Source organism: Micromys minutus (genome assembly GCF_963924665.1).
Source record: "Micromys minutus genome assembly, chromosome: 19".
Lineage (NCBI taxonomy): Eukaryota > Metazoa > Chordata > Mammalia > Rodentia > Muridae > Micromys > Micromys minutus.
In genome coordinates this window covers 31718915-31736883 of record NC_137954.1, presented here as the reverse complement: position 1 = coordinate 31736883, position 17969 = coordinate 31718915, and the positions used below count along the sequence as shown (strand labels likewise).

General features: G+C 42.7%; 1 protein-coding gene across 1 annotated transcript in view; it reads right to left on the bottom strand.

The window, feature by feature from the left end:
• Positions 1-17969, bottom strand: part of RHBDD1 (rhomboid domain containing 1) — a 113729-nt gene that overhangs the window by 53087 nt on the left and 42673 nt on the right. The window contains exons 4-5 of the mRNA XM_080932761.1: positions 6609-6697; positions 4714-4767 (exon numbers count right to left, since the gene is read on the bottom strand). Of these exons, the coding sequence (XP_080788887.1) occupies positions 4714-4767; positions 6609-6697 (143 nt within the window). The remainder of the gene's footprint in view (positions 1-4713; positions 4768-6608; positions 6698-17969) is intronic.

Here is a 17969-nt window from a genome sequence, read left to right as displayed (position 1 = left end):
AATGATTCACAGACTCGCATCCTGTCCCAGCCTTTCCCTTAGCTACCTGTATAAATGACTCGAGCAAATTACCCAGCTATCCTAAGCTCTGTCTCCCAGCTGTAAGGCAAGATGTCTGGACCAGGAAGTCCACAGCAAGCCATGTCTGTGCACACCTGTGGTTGGTAGCCCCTTCACACAAAAAATGGCACGCACACATGTGCATATAGTGCATAATCAACTGTGTGTGTATGTGAGGGCCAGCAGAAAACTTCAGTGACCATTCTTCCTCTAAGTGCAGTGGTTTGGATACAGTGGTTTGAAGCCTCAGTGTTCTGGGCTTGCTAAGCTAGGGGCTGGCCCGGCTAGGCTAGTCAATAAGGTCCTAGGATCTAATAGTTTGGGACTCCTTGGTACTTACAGGTATATGCCACTCTGGTGTGTATGTGTGTGTGTGTGTGTGTGTGTGCGTGTGTGTGTGTGTGTGTATCTTGTTTTTTGGGTTTTTGTTTGTTTTTTGAAACAAGGTTTCTCTATGTAATTGCCCTGACTGTCCTGGACCTCGATCTATAACCCAGGCTGTCCTTGAAGTCAGAGATCTGCTGGCCTCTGCCTCTCAAATGCTGGGGTTAAAGGTGAACACCACTACTGCTTGCCTCTGTAATTACTTTTTAAAGTTGGGTTCTGGGGATCAAACTCGGGTCCTTATGCTTGGGTAGTAAGAACTTCAGATAGAGCTCTCTCCCCAGACTCTACTGTTACTTCTTGTGGAGATTTACCAAAGTGAACCACAAGAGAAACCCCTTTTCCTCTAGCAATGTCAAGCTGTTAGCTTCCTTGTCCTAATCCTCCTGGAGACTATAAGTCAACAAGAGGTACCACAATGGGAGGGAGAACTGTGGTAGTTTCCTGACCAGCTCTGCTCCTCCTGGTCACATAGGCTAGAGAGCACTTCTTTATTACTCACTCCAAACTGATGTCTACAAAGGAAAGCCAAAGAGCTCTTCCAGGGACTACAGTTGTCATCTCTGTTCATAATGGCTGTTCAGTCACACCATCTTAGCTCAGCTGGTAACCAGCACTTTATCCAGGTAGAAGCCTTAGATGCAAAGCATTGTCTCGAGGCAGAGACAGAACCCTTGCTTACTATTGACAAGTGTAAAGCCCCAATCATTAACGCCATAGGTTTTAGTCCTACTCTTAGCACCTGAGAAGTTGTTGTTGTTGCTGCTGGTGGTGGTGGTCTGTATGTGTGCACGAGAGTACGGGTGTGCGTGTGTGTGTGTGTGTGTGTGTGTGTGTGTGTGTGTGTGTGTGTGTGTAGGGGGTTGATCCCAGTCCTCCCCTTCTAACTTCATTATCTGGGTGAATTTCAGGCTATTCAGGTGACTCATACATGACATAAGCCAGGATTGACAGTCATGAGCCTTGGCTTGAGGACTATGGGGAATACAGAACCTGATTACTTCAAAGACTATCACACATCATCACACTGTGGATTTAATACTTCAGGACCTTCCCAGCACACTCTGGACATTCCCCAATAGCCATTTCTGATTCTGCTTCTTCTCCATTGGGAAGTCTTCTCTGTGCCTGCTTTCCTTAATTTCTAGCCACCTGTCAGGACCCAACACTCCACTCTTTCTCTATGTAGCCTCATGGACATGGACACCTGCCTGCATGCCAATACTGCTCTCTGGACCTCTGCTTGGAAGGCACAGAAGGAAATGGGTGAGCCCTCTTTGGAAAAAAACTTGTCTCAGTCATTATATAATAGGTCTTACAGGATTCTGAATGCTTAGGAAAAGGAAGTAAAGGCACTTTCCAGGCTTTGTGGTACAGCAAGAAGTGTGGGGCAGAGCAGGCTCCCTGAGTGCACAAGTCTTCCAGGAGAGCTGGAGGTACAACCTGACCAGCAGTGGTAGGTGAAAATCCATCAAACACTAGGATTATTAGCTGCCCATGTACATCACACTAGGGCTCAGCTTTCATGTTCATCTAATTAGTCTTATGGTCTCTTGTTTCATCTTCTCAAATATACCCATCTCTATATGCCTACCTGTAAATATCCATACCTATATACCAATCCTATATATCCACACCTATATACTTACCCCTCGACTACATACTCTAAGAAAGGGACTACTGTTTTTTTTTTTTTTCTTTCTTTCCTCTTACAAGATCTATAACAGCACTCTCTGCAATGTAAAGTTTGCAGGGTGCTGCTGAATAAAACAATCCGTGACTTAATAACACTGAATGGGAAAATAAATGCAAAGTGATATCTATCTATCTGTATGTATATATATACATATAGATATATATGGGCATGCATGTATATATGTATACATCACATGCACAAAGTGCTAGCTTTCTCATCTCTGTGGCAAATACCTGAGAGAGTACCTTAAAAAGTTGGAGGTGTTATTGTGACTCATGGTTTCAGTGTGTGTCTGCTTGTCCCTACTGCTGTGGACATGTGGAAAGGCAGAGCCATTTTTATGGAGAAGGAGCAGAGGGGCTGAAATGCTCATTTCATGGAGGCCAAGATGCAGAGGTGAAGGGGGGAAGAGAAAGGAGGGAAGGGGGAGGGAGAAAGCCTATGCTGGTGGGTTTCATTGTTTTTCCTCTTTTATTTCAAGGGGTCTTTAGCCTACTGGATGTTATCACCCACATTCAAAGAAGGTTTTGCCCCTTCAGTTAATTGAGTATGGAAATGACCTCACAGAAATGTCTAGATATACCCTTTACTGATCTTTTAGGCAGATCTCAATTGAGCCAGACTGATAGTCAACCCTCAGATATGAATAAGAACAATTCTTTATACCTGTTACAGTAACCTGAGTAAGCCAGAAATAAAAACAAAACAAATCTACATCCCACTGTCTGAATCCAACACATGGTTTCCTTTCATAGAACAATGCCTACTCTCATGGTTTAAGAAAGGGCTGCCTAGTTAGAACAAAGGCAAATGGACAATAAGGCCTAAAATATCAGCTATTTGGTACTTCTTACAAAAGGCTTCCAGCCTCAGATCTAATCTATTGCCACTATTACCTGGTATAACTAAACAGTGTATAATGTGAGCACATGCTGTGGTGAGAATTTTGATTTCTGGAAAACACAGACATGTTACTTATTGACTATGTGATTTTTTTTTTCCCTATGTGTCTGTATGGAACTGTCCCATAGCTAACTATGATTTGTCTCATGCTCTGGCAGGGGTGTGACTCTGTCAGCTGAAGACAGTTTCTATTTGGAATTCTGGGGCATTCTAAATTCTTCAGAGGGTATAAAAACGACAGAGCCCCAAGAGGCTTGGCTGCTGTTCCCCCTGCTGCTGCTGGCTGCTATTGTAGCAGTTTGTCCAGTTTGGTCTTTGACCAAAGAGAAGAGAAGAAGAAACTGGATATCCTGACTTGACTCTCCTAATCAGCAGCAAACAGTCTAATGAGAATGGAGCCCCCTTTCCCTCTAACCTTCTTTCTCTCCTACATAGTGTTGGGGGTTAGAAGGGATAGGGGATGAAGAAGGGTGGTAAAGATTAATGAACCCAGTCAAGTAGCCAGAAGTCTGGTCACATGTTGCAGTCATCTGAGCTAAGATGTCAGCTTCAGTTCTGCTGAGAATTCTCTTTCAGGCTATTGACAGCTGTCAACTGTATACTCAAAGAACTGGAGTCATGGGAATCCTCTAGAGTCCTTCTAATGTGGGCAAATAACAGGGGCATTATCTTTTGGTGATTTGATTTCATACCGAAGGACCTACTTCAAAATACCATCAGGGTAGGGGCTAAGATTTGAACATAAGCACCTAAAGGGAGACACATTCAGTCTACTGCATTTCAAAACCCAGGACCTATTACTGAACTATCCACAATATCCATGTTCTCCTTTCATACAGGAGTTGAGTCTCCAGTTGTATAAATAATTGGTAATGAAGTGGCTACATAGTTAATCTGACTGAGCTGTTTGGAAATAGGACCTTTGCAAAGTGTGTAACTCACCATCCAATCCTACTGGATTTACAAAACACACACACGCACATGCACACACACACACTCACATCCTGTCTCTGACCAATCAGATGCTATGTGCGGCTGCAGGACTCTTCTGGCAAGGAAAAGCATCACCAGAACTGCGCTGAAGCCAGGACCATGTTGTGTTCTTTAATTCAAAGCTGTCAGCTAAATAAACTTTTTCTTTAAAGCTGATATATTCTCCCAGGCTGGAATAGGCAGGTTGTAGGTGAAAATAAGTCTTAGGTGTAGACAGGGAGTCCTTTTTATCTTTTGTTAGAGAAATCCTGAAAATATATTCTATTCTCTAAGTTGAATGCTATTAAAGCCCATCTTAGCAAATCAGGGCAAGCTAGAGCCTTCCTGAATGTAGAGATGGATAATTGGGGAACTGTATCCCTGTGACTAATCCTAACACTCTGCCAGTGGGACTCTTGGATGACTTGGGGGAATATGTACCTTACTGTACACAAGAGGCCTTACACCAATCAGACAACTGGACCATGTCAGAGTTACTGTTTTCCCTAATCTTCCTTAACAACCCCTCTGCTGCCCCTAGTTTACCAACACCCAATATGGCTTCCAGGAAGAGTCAAGATATGGTTGTGTGCCATGTGAGCTATCCCATATCCAAAACGATGCAGTCTTGAAGCTCCATGCCCTTAAATGTATAGTTCTTAAAACCAGTTAAATCGCACTAAATGGCACAAACTTACCTGCATTATTAAAGTGGTACTGCTGTCCTGAAGACACATTGGTGGTAAAAATGCCTAGACATGAAGGAAACCGACATTTAAATAGAGGTCATCAAGTTTTAACAGCCAGTCTTACAACAGTCACAGAGTTCTTCATGAGAAAGCCCAGGATCACTTTAAATGATTTTTAAACAACTGGTAAAACAAACTTCATTTGTTTAGAGATAACCCTTTAGGAAATAGTGTGTATAGGGTGGGGTGTTAAACCTAATTTACGTGCACTGGGCTCCTCAAAGGGCCTAGGTTACTTCAGCTTCACAGGGCACCAGGAAGCCATTGTAAAACCAAAGATGCTTAGTGGGAGAAAGTCTTCTCCCAAGAAAGGAATTAAGAGACCACATCCCTACCCTTCCTAAGGGACTTTCTCTGGAGTAAGTAAACCAGACAAGAGGCCTAGGGGCATATTGTTAGGAGGACCCTCTTCTTTCAGAAGCATAAAACAGCAGACTCCACATCCTTGGTCATTTACTACAAGTTCCTGTGTTACTTTAATTCTATGTTCACTTTCATCCTTTCTGCTTTCGCCAGAAAACAATTTGCAAACTTGATTTTGTTTTGTGTCACTTAAAAAAAAGTGTGATTTAAAAATATCTGCACAGAAAACAACTATGATTCTAAGGCAAAAAAAAAAAAAAAAAAGGAAAAAAAAGGAAAAAAAAAAAAGAAAATAAAGAAAGAAAAGAAAAAGGTAAACTCTTATAATTGTGGGTAAAAAAAATCCTTTGTGAAAATTAAACCAACCACGTGTCTAAATTTTGTAGTTTGTCCACAGAAAGTTTCAAGAATCACTAAACCTAAAAACAGGAAAGTGGATCAAGACAATGTACTTCCCCCATTATCAGTATTTGTCACGGGAGGGGCACTGTCACTGTGCGGAGAATGGAGCACCATTAGCAAAGGTGGATCCCGCTGCCTCCTCCAAGTGCATGCACGCAGGCTGTGGTGTGGAAACGGGAATCTGTGCAGATGCAGCCCAGCCGGTAAAAACCACCCCAAAGTGAACACAACCTGCCAATAAAGGCTGCGGAGCAGCACCCAGAAAGCTTCCCAATGCCATGAATATTATATGGCTCTCAAGAACAACAGTCATCCGCACAAACTGTGAAAACAAATTATTTATGGTTCAAGAAAAGGTAAAATAGTCTCAGAAGATTTCCCATGAATAAAAGATGAAGTATTAGAATGCACATGGTCTATAAAACAAGTGTTTGCAGAATAGTTGCCTTACAAGTCAAAATCAGTACAGTGTTTTTATATTAAAGGGTCTGAATGCATTCACTACTAAATAAAACATTTTCATTGAGCATCAATTTAGAAGGGGAGAAAACAAAGAAAAGGGGCAAGGAAAATAAAAAGCATAAACCAAATCTCAAGAGATTGATGACATGGTCTGGCCTCGTGAATGGAATGCTTTGCCCACCAAGGACCTGGTGGCCATTTAGTACTCATTACTGGCCCTCTATTCCAGGCTAGGCTTGGTTTCTTTCTGTAACCAAAAATATGTTATTGTAAACTAATACTTTGAGGAAAACTGCAGGTTTCTGTGAACACATTAGGGCTGAGTATAGGTCTACACCAGCATTTGGTCCATAAGAATATCTCAGAGTACAAACCTGGGGTTCCATCCCCATTCTCTAAAGAATACCTCAGAGTACAAACTTGGGGTTCCATTCGCATTTGTGGAACAATGTGAGCTATGTGACATCTGTCTTGTTATCTCTTAGATTTAAGAGAGATCTGAGTATGTTAGGGCATTTTTAAAATAAGTCGCAAGGAATCTTGGGGCTGCTTATGTACATATTAGAAGGAAGATGAACTTCCACCTGCTGTCAGGCCAAAGGTGCTTTGTTCCCTACCTGCACATGTGTCCATGATTTTCTTCAGAGGCCCCTGAGTGTACATCAGTCCAACGAGAATGCCGGCCAGGTGACCAGCAAAGGAAGTCCTAGGAGGGAAGAAGAGCCTTTGTGAGTGTTTGCTGTTGCTGATTAGAGATATTCTGTCTTCTCATTAGCCCGGTGTGTTAATTAGTCACAATCTGCATGTTCTGTTCCAAGTTGAGCTTCTTATGCTGAGCAACATTTAACTCAGTCCAAAGAACAGCATTTTCTACCTTAAAACAAACACAAAAAAACAGGACACCAAGTACTAATGTCACACATTTAAACTGTAACATCCTTCCTTAAATTTGTTTGTGTCTCCACAGTTGGAAGTCTTCTGTCAAGACAAGACATTAAATGACTTCAAGTTCTTTGAGTGCCTCTTATCACAAAATATCAATGAAATCAGTTTTTTTTTCTGCTCAGAATGAAGTCTGGATGGATGGCCCAGCCATTGGGAGAGACAATATCTATCTGTGACCACATAACAGCTGACAGATGCATGACTTTGCATGACTGACTAGTAGAGGACAGATGCCCCCATGAGCCACCCCATCTAGTTTCATAAAGACCTTTCTGCCATTCTGCAAAGACAAGGAAAAGACTGCAAGCTGGAAAGATAGGTTGGGCATTGGCTGATTCTACTCTACATGGAATTACCACGTAAGCCAGTTGTCGTTTACACAATAAAATATATTTTTAGATGCGCACATCTATCCGGGCAGCAGTACTTTTAGAAGCATGTGTCAGGTTCAGGTTGGTTGTGGACTGAGAACTATGCTTGGAGAGTTCTCTCAGCCCATGTTTAAGAATTAGTAAGGATTTATTCAACTGCACATTTTACCACCGAGATGGCTGAGTTTGTCAGCTGCTTGGAACCATCTGAACACGGGCAAATGTGCACATACTGCTTCCCCTTCAACTGCCTTTCCTCCGGTCTCACGTCTGTACAGTTGGTAAGCTCCATCTATGAGATGTGTCACACCCACTGCAGTCTTTCTGCCCTTTCCCACCCTAGCTATGCATGTCCCTATGGGTTCCTAACAACACTGTGTGGAAAAGCCCAGCATTGGATAGAAGGTGAGTACCAGATAAATATGTGTTGAATAAGCAAAAGAAACTCAGCTAATGTGCTACCTGGAGCTTCCTCTCCAGTGAACCCCACAAGTAGCAGTTGCCCAGAGAGCAAGTCCTGTTACTTCCTTCCTCTGACATCCTCTGGCTTGCTTACAGAACACCAAGCACACACTCCCATTCTTTGCTTGGCCATCTCTTCCCTTTAGCCTTAGGACCCACCACACTCATTTCCCCACATGCAAACACTCCCAGTGACCTGGAGTTTAACTGCAGCTCTGTCAGAGTCATGAACTCCCTGCTTTACAGTCTACCCTTGGGCTGCTCCTCCTTCATCGCAACACACAGCCAGCTGTGCTCACTGGCTAGGAGGGCTATCATTTTCATCAAGGATCTGCATCATGTATTTATTCATTTTTTAAAGATTTATTTATTTCACATATATGAGCATCCTGTTGCTGACACACCAGAATAGGGCATCAGATCTCATTACAGATGGTCGTGAATCACCATGTGGTTACTGCTGGGGACTGAACTCAGGACCTTTGGAAGAACAGGCGGTACTCTTAACCACTGAGCCACCTCTCCAGCCCTGTCATGGTATCTATAACCTGATAATAAAAATATGAAAATGGTTATATGTTTTCCAGGTTATGAGGACAGGAAGAACAGCTTTTTGTGTTATTTTATTTTCTAAACACCGTGTTTGTGTTATTTTATTTTCTATTCAGCCATCAACAACAGTAACACACACAATTCCACCTACTTAGAAGTGAGGAAGTGGTGGTTTAAAGGTTCAAAATGAACCTGGCTTTGCTCTAAAAAGAAATGAATTTCAATTTAACTGAAAAGAACTTATTTTTAAAGAATCAGTAATTTTTGAAAACCTTTTAAGCCAAGCTTCATGGTGAATCATATAGATATAAAATAAAATGGAAGAAGGTTTCAATTTAAAATCCAACCTATTAGACAATTAATCTTAAATCTCATTTACAGTTTGGAGCATAATGCAGTAAAATGAATTCCTTATCTTTATAATGGGTTTTCAGAAGTTTAAGTTATAATCTAAATTGCTCTGATACAATTAAAATAGCAAGGAAGACCACACCGCATCATCCCCAGCAACCCCGAGCAGTAACACAAAGGTCTTACCACACGAAAATCAGCTGTTCTGATTACTCCATGTATGCCATAAGGAACGGTTCATTTTTCAAGTCAAAAGAAGAGATTATCTTAATCAGACCTGGGAATCTCACATCACATTCAAGAGGGAGAAATTTCCTGTAGAGAGATACAGCTTGTCCTAAGGAGAACTGTGACTCTTCCTTGCAGCGTGCAAGCATTCACTAGAACATCTCCCTTTACTTGAAGACACAGGCATTCTGAGTGGAAGAGACTGAGCTGGGAGCTTACCTTCGGGAGAAAAAGGGAGTCTTGGAATTTGGGAAGGGAGACAGGAGAATCTTCAGATGTACCCACCCTCACTGAAAACAGTGTTATGAATGTTCTAGTTATTGTCCTCAGTGAGGAGACAAAAAGTCCTGCCTGAAGCAACTTAAGGAAGGGAGAGTTTGTTTCTGCTCATCCAGTGAAGGAGTAGCCAGCTACAGCAATAGGAGCTTGCGGCAACTGCCCCTACTATATTCAGTCAAGAGGGGCATAGTTAAAGGTGGGTCTTTCTACTTTAATTGACCTATTGACCTAGATAATTCTTTGCAAGCATACTTGTCTCCTGGTTGAGTCTAGATCCTGTCAAATTGACAATCAATATTAACCAGTTACAATATTTCCCTTTGGCTGATTTTCACTCACACTTCCTCTTAGATCATAGCCATTTAATCCTTCAGAATACCCTCTGTCCCACTTGGAAAGCCCACAGCCTTTTGATTCCAACACTGAAACTCCAGGCAGTCTGTCTGTGAGGCTCTATAAAACAAAACAAAGTGTGATACTTGTAATAATATCACACAAATGGTCATCAAGCCAGTCCTGAAGAGTATGCATGTTCCCCTTGGAGACCTCCTGGAATGGGCCACCTCAGTACACATCTCTCTTCATTTCAAGCACCCAGCAGAATGATCCATTAATCCCTGCTGCAATTACAGTACCCAAGAACTTTCCTAGCCCCAAGTCCAACATCTTCCACAAGTTCCAAAGGCCTGAGAATCACAGGGTTGGGTTTATCACAGCCAATAGACAACTTGTCAGTATTGCTTTAAAAATCAGTTACTTTTTCTAGTGCTGTGATTTAAAAAGAGAGAGAGAGAGAGAGAAAGGAAAAGAAAACCAGCAAAAATAACAAATATCGAAGGATTTATTCTGCATTAACTCTGAGGGTACAGTCTATCCAGGCTTGGAAAGCAAGGTGATATGAGCTTGAAGCAGTTGGTGGGGATGCATCCAGTCAGAACCAGGCAGTAATGAACACTGTTACTCAGCTCCCTTCTCTTCTATTCACTTCAGGACACTAAGTCCAGTTAACATGGTCTTCCCACTTAACCTGCTCTAGATAACCCCTCACTGGCATTCCCAAAGGCTACCTGAATGTACATGGTCCTTCACAGCTGTGACCAGGGGATTATCACCTAGATGGCTTGAGAGCCTGTCAATGTGAAAGCCAGTAGAAATCATCACGACTATGATAATTGTACATGCTCAAAAGATTTTTTTTCTTCATTATTTTATTTATTCACTCATTTTACATCCAGATCGCTGCTCCCCCCCAACAGTTTCTCCTCCCACCCCCTTCCTCTTCTCCTCTAAAAGTGTGGGGGCTCCCCTGATTATCCCCCACCCCCTGCAACCCTGGCACATCAAGTCTCTACAGGGTTAGGTGCATACACTCCCACTGAGGCCAGACAAGGCAGCCCAGTTGAGGAATGGGTTCTATATACAGGCAACAGCTTTAGGGACAGCTTCCACTCTAGGTGTTGGTGGACCCACATGGAGACTGAACTACAATCTGCTACATATGTGCCAGGGGCCTCAGTCCAGCCCATGTACGCTCTGTGGTTAATGGCTCAGACTGTGAGAACTGTCAGGAGTCCAGGTTGGTTGACTTTGTTGGTCTTCCTGTGGAGTTCCTACCCCCTTAGGGCCTTCAGTTTTTCCCTGAACTTTCCATAAGAGTCCCTGAGCTTCATCTAATGTTTGGCTGTGGGTCTCTGCGTCTGTTTCAATCAGCTGCTGGGTGGAGTCTCTGAGGATGCTCATGTCATGTATGTTCTTTGGGTTTGAGTTGCCTCACTCAGGATGATATTTTCTAGTTCCATCTATTTGCCTGCAAAATTTACAATGTCCTTGTTTTTAACAGCTGAGTAGCATTACATTGTGTAACTGAACCACATTTTCTATATTCATTCTTTGGTTGAGGAACATCTGGGGTGTTTCCAGTTTCTGGCTATAACGAATAAGGCTGCTATGAACATGGTGAAGCATGTGTCCTTGTGGTATAGAGGAGCATCTTTTGGGTGTACGCCCAGGAGAGGTATCACGGGGGCTTCAGTACTATTTCAAAGTTTCTGAGAAACTGCCATATTGAATTCCAGAGTGATTGTCCACGCCTGCACTCCTGCCAGCAATGGAGGAGTGTTCCCCTAGCTCCACATCCTCACCAGCAGCTGCTGTCACTTGTGCTTTTGATCTTACCCATTCTGACAGGTGTAAGATGCAATCTTAAGATCGTTTTGATTTGCCTTTTCCTGATGACTAAGGACAGCTCAACAGAACTTTTGACCTCAAGATTACCAATTTTGTTTTCCGCTTTGTGAAAATTGACATCATCAACCTGGCGTGAAAGTAATTGATTACAAGCGTAAGAAGACTCAGAGACTAGCGGCACACCAAGGTAGTTGTATGAGAAGTTGGGGGAAACAATGGGATACTACCTCATGGCTGTAATCTCACAGGTGAACTACTTCCTGGCTGTAGTCTCTCAGGTGAACTATCTCATGGCTGTAATCTCACAGGTGAACTAACTACCTCATGGCTGTAATCTCACAGGTGAACTACCTCCTGGCTGTAGTCTCACAGGTGAACTACCTCCTGGCTGTAGTCTCACACATGAACTACCTCCTGGCTGTAGTCTCACAGGTGAACTACCTCCTGGCTCTAGTCTCACAGGTGAACTACCTCATGACTGTAATCTCACAGGTGAACCACCTCCTGGCTGTATTCTCACACATGAACTACCTCATGGCTGTAATCTCACACACAAGAACAGAAGCCAGGAGGTTTTCTGTGAGTTCAGGCAAGCCTGGGCTACAGATGAGTCTCAGATCATCCTAGGCTACAAAGTGAAATCTTGTCTCAAAAAAAGCATAAAACAATAGTAACCAAAAATCTGAACAAATCATTTTCTCAGTAATCAAGTCACTGCAAAAGGCAGCCAGTTATACAGAGTGCTTGAGTTTCTTAACTGTCTGCATTCTTTGTCTGTGGCTTCTGCAATTAATATCTAGGTTAGCTTTCCTCTTTGCCAAAATGTACCTTTTAAAATTTCTTTTCAGCTATTATTTGAAAATAAAACAAACAAAAACAGTCTTCTTTGGGTCCAGGTGTCCTAAAAGTTCTTTATTTTAGCAATCTCTGTTTGACACCTGGTATAGGATCTACTGCTGCTGCTAGTAAGTAGAGACAGCCACCTCCCCATAAATGATCGTCTTTTCTTCCTTCTTGGAAGATCTTCTCTTTACACTGGACATGTGGTCTGACACCCCCATTTTAGTTCCACATTTGCTTTATGTAACCTGCTTACAGTTTGCTATACTTTTTGATATTTGACCCTCTCACGTAAAATCCCAGCCATGACTAGTTTCTGAGATATGTGGCTGCTGTCTGTTTGTTGGCACCTATTTCCTTGGGTATGTGAAAGGAAAAAGAAAAACATAAAAGATGAAAGGTTAAAGTCAATAACATCACATCTGACTTATTAGAAATAATGACGGTGGAAAGGCAACTTTTGAAAAAAATTATGATTAAGATACTACAGACTTAGGTTATATCAGTGACATACAGAGAGCATTAATACCAGTGTGTTATTTCCTATGGAGCAAATCAAATCACCCACCATAAGCTAATCACTGCCCTGTAAAATAACAGCTGTAAGGCTGAGCTAAATTGTTGTGTAAAACACTCCTGTTGTCACGTGCCACTGTTAAAGCTTCAAAATCTGAAGATCCGATGAAAAGCTCTGATAAGCTATAGAAGTCCTCCCCTGTTAAGTGGCGAATTCTCTCCAGTTAGTACGTTCTCAAGCAAGCAGAAAAAGTGTATTATTACTAAAGACACTGTTTCACAGTGTGAGCAGGGCTGACGACGTCGTTAAGAACAGGAGTTGATGGAGACACCATGTTGAACAAGATAAGGGAAGAGGGAAGGGAAGGGGCCTGTGGTCCTTGCCATGATTTCTCTGGAAAAGCTATTAACACCAACTGGGGACCGAGCTGATCAGAAGCTCTGGGGCTTGGGGAACTGAATAAGTGGTCTCGAGTTAGCGGTGTCTGAGCAGGAGAGTGAGGGTTTCTGACAGTTCTGAATATTAATGACACAGGAGAATATCTTACTGTTTCTTTCCAAGATAAACTGTCCCCAAATGGCCTACTTTCTGTTCTTAATGTCTTCCCTAACCACTTAACCAGCATGTACTTTTGGTCACAGAATGTGGGAAGGACTTAGTCTGTGAACAGCTTTACTGTGCGCCCCGACTGCCTCTGGCATCACAGGTACAGTAGTAGCTCCTCTTTGATGTTCTCCAAAGGTGGGAGCTACACAGGAAATATGTCCTGTGATGTCTGTTTTGTTCTATTCAACACAATGCCAACTGGAGGAGGTATGGGACTGGCAATATACCACTAATAGGAATTCTACTGAGGGCCTGTCAAAAGCGATATGTACAGAGATAAGGGTCTACGGAGAACAGAAGGGAGTCTAGTTGGGAGGTGGAAAAGAGGAGCAACGGTGAAAATGAGTATGATAGCGTATATGTGGCTGGTGTGGGAACTCATATATTTGAATGCCTGGTCACTAGGGAGTGGCACTATTATGGGGTGTGGCCTCCGTGGAGAAGTGTGGCACCAGTTTCAGTAGCTCAAACCAGACCCGGTGTCTGTCTGTCTGTCTCTTCCTGCTATCTGCCTGCACGCCAATGTAGAGCTCTCACTCTCTACCACCGTGCTTGCTTGCGGGCTGCCATTACTTCCCACCATGAGAATAATGGACTAAACCTCTGAAGCTGCAAACCAGCCTCAGTTCAGTGTTCTCCTTTAGAAGAATTTCTGTGGTCATGGTGTCTCTTCTCAGCAACAAAACCCCAACGAAGCCAATGTCCACGTATAAAATCATAATACATCTGGTTCAGTAGGTTAACTAAGAAAAGAAGTAATAAAATGGGAGTCCTGCAAAAGTAGAAAAAGCCTTTCCAAGATCAGAGACGAGGCTCGGAAACTCCCTAGCTGGAAATTCCACCTGCGTGTGCCAGGTAACGGGATTAATTCCTCAAACTGGGTCAATAAGAAATTATTCATTTACTCAAATACTTATCAACTGACTACCATATAAACAAGATAAAGCAGTCCCTGTCTTCTGAAGCTTATAGTTTACTGGGGCAGACAGAAAGATAAATGGAACCATAGTTGTAAGCAGAAGAAAAGTTTACTTCACACAGTGGTGTGTGGTGCTTCTTCGAATGTCATTTAAAAAGAAACTATAGTGACACTGTAGGTTTGGAGCTGACCCTCTCAGAGGTAGTACACTGGCCAGCCTTTGAGAAAATGCCTCCAAAAGGTTGGGCTGTAGGCAAGCCTGTAGGGCATTTTTTAAATTAGTAGTTGGTGGGGAAGGGTCCAACCCATTGTGGGTGATGCCACCCCTGGGCTGGTGGTCCTGGGTTCCATAAGAAAGCAGGCCGAGCAAACCATGAGGAGCAAGCCAGTGAACAACGACCCACCATGGCCTCTGCATCAGCTCCTGCCTCCAGATTCCTGTACAGTGGAAGTTCCTGCCTTGCCTTCCCTCAATAGACTGTGACTCATTATATATTAAAACCATGCCCTGAAACTTCTCTATGTTTACACAAAAAGCATAATTAACATTTTGCCTCAAATAATCATAAACAGGTTTTTTTTACCTGCACAAATATCTCAACTGAACAAGTATGGGGAGAATGAGTGTGCACATCCATGCACACACGTGGGACCATTCTTGTAGGGGCTGTCCTACAAGATAGTACCTTTGACTCCATTACAACAAATGCCAGTTGCTCCCTTACTAATCATTATGACAACTAAAAACAACCCTGTACATTTCCAAAACCACCATCTCAATGGAAAACACTGACTTACCTCCTGGAATATGGCCTATTAAATGTTTATTTTAATTCATGACCTTTAATAGTGAGACCTCAAAAATGTTTCTTTCAAAGCATTTCTCATGTGAATGTACTATGCCTAAATTCCTAGAATTCTTGGTAATGCTACAACATATTGAACTGATATACAGAAAATGTCTCCCATAACTGGAATGCACATGGGAATGGGGATGTCTGAAAGAGGCTATGATCACTTCCACGCCGTGCTCTGGGAGTGTAAACTCGGCTTGGCACGAGGAAATGTTCTCACTACAGACAGAAACACTTCTGGAGCGCACATGACTGAGACTTTTCCCCATCACCTCCAGAAAGTAAATGTAAAATGAGAAATGAGTAGAATTGTTTACAGCCTGATTTCGGCATGTGCTACTGTGATGAAGCCAGCAGAGGATGGTCTCATGATCTCAGGCCTTTGAAGGGATTTTCAGAATGAGCAATGACTGGCCCTTTGGTACCTGTGTTTGTTGTAGCTGCAGGAAGAAGCTTACATCCATCAATGGGAGTTCAAGATGGCAGCGCAACAGATCCAGCAATGGGATGGTGGCAATGATTTGTGCATTCCCACTGTACACATGGTAACATGTGTGGGTGGGCGGTCTTTCCCAGGTCCACGTCTTGATTTGTTGGTTTTCAATTCTAGCTGCATGTGTGGCTCTCATGAGGAGGTTTCTAAAGTTACTTGGACCTTGGTGGTGTTTTGTTTGCAATTTCTGATGTTGTTTTTACCACCCCCCCCAAGTGATTAAAGATTGTTATCTTAATCCCAGATTTGAATTCCAATGGTTAGGTATCAGCTGATAGATTAGGCCAGTTAAGAAAATATTTTAAGAGTAGCCAAGACTCTGCACTTTATAAATTACTGCATAGAAATGACATCTGCTCCTTTTCCTGCTAAGTTGGTTTTATGGAATGTGTTGTATTGTTACATGAGTAGGTATAACTTGGCAAATACCTACAAGGAAGCATGAGTTTACTTTAAAAGATTCACAAGTTCTTTGGACTTATAAGTATCTAGTAAGAGGCTAGAGGAATGGCTCCGTGGTTAAGAGAATCTTTGTCCTTACAGAGGACCGAGGTTCAGCAGGTTCAGTTGAAAGTGCTTACACAATGGCTCTCAAGCAGCTATATCTTTAGTTCTGGGGTATATGATGTTCTCTTCTGGTCTCTGGGCACTGCAAACATGTGGTACACATAGAAACCTTCAGGCAAACATGCAGGGCAGAGTGAAGGGTTTATTAAGGGCTAAGGGCCAGGGACATTCATGCATAGAGTGAAGAAATGGGGGCCAGGAATAAGGAGACATATAAAATAAAGATAAATAAATTCATTTGGTAAGGAAGCTTATTTATATATGGCCATGGGTAGTTTGAGAAACCTCCAAATGCACAGATTCAACCAAAACCTGAGAAGCAAACTGGACTATAAGTTTAGCCTAAATTTTCAGCAAAGCAAATTCTGATTATAGTTATATCAAGAATGAGTAAAACTTTTAACTATGAAAACTGAAATGTCTTACTATGTGACTCAGAGATCTAGGATACCATCAATGTCACATTGTGTCTACTTAATAGCTTTATTGGTGTATCTGTTAATGTTAAACAAGAATGTAGAGCCATAAGCTACGAGGTTCTGAAAACTGTCCATTAGAGCAGAATGTGCTTCTGCAATGTTGCCCGCCTCACTGGACAGCTACTAAAAGTGGGGGCACATAATCCCTCATGTGGACTCAAATCAGAGCAATGTCGAAGAAGCAACTCCCACCTCTCAAGGGCCATGAGGAACTTATCTCTCTTTTGTGTAGCTAGAGTATAGGCTTATGTCTTACATCCAGCCAGTCTCATGGCTATGCTTTACGTACAGCCTGAGGAAACAGTGGTCAACTGTGACGACTGTCAGCTCTATAGGTTTCTTTCAGTATTCTTACCAGTAGTAGAGACACTCTCACACTGTCCACTCAGTCCTTCTGTGGCTAAGTAGGCCAGAGTGGATGCCAGTGCTCTACCTGCCTCAACTGATAAACTTGTGAAGATGCAGGGCGAGAGTTCACAGTCACCTCTGTCATCATAGAGAGGGCTCTCCTGAGAGAGAAGGTGAGGTAGGCTGACTTTGACATGTCTCCTTATTCCTGTCCCTATCTTTTCACTCTGTGCATGAATGTTCAAAGCCCATAGCCTTTAACCCTTCACTCTGCCCATGAATGAGACTACAGAATAAGACATGTCATTTTAATACTGGAACCCATCCTAGAGATGAAAAACTAAAAGTTTCTTCCAACTGAAAATGAGGCTCAGGCCAACAACTCATGAGGACATAAATTCTTCTAACAGCTACAAGGGCTGGAAGAAAATCCATCCTGAATCAAGCCTTCAGGTGGGACATCACTGCTGACTGTCACATGTGCAAAGGCCCTGTGAGACAACCTGAGCAGACACCTGAATAATGAATGTCCAGGCTCCTGATCAACAGAAATGGATATGAGAAGCATGTGTCTCTAGGCCAGTATCCTGAGAGTACTTGTTACTTAGCAGCAGATGACCAATACAGTAGAGCCAAGTGGTAGAAAATGGAGTGGAGGTCCACATTTGGGGGTCTGTTTGAGCCTCTGAACCAAGTCACACTGGAAATACCTAGAAGCCTGCTGGGTACCACTGGAAAGCTTAACTATACAGAATCAACAGTCATCCTCTTGTTTAATCAAGTTCATAGGGTTTCCTTGAGTTGTGGCCAAAAGAATCCTAGCCAAGATGAGGAAGATGACACAGTCTCAGAAAGGATTCTGCTTCACTCTGTGATCAGTTCCTATGAGGGCTAAGACTCCCGGGAGACTTTAGAAAGAGGTGGTACCACACTGAAATCATACCCAAGACCTTAATGCTGCTGCATTCATCCCACAGCTT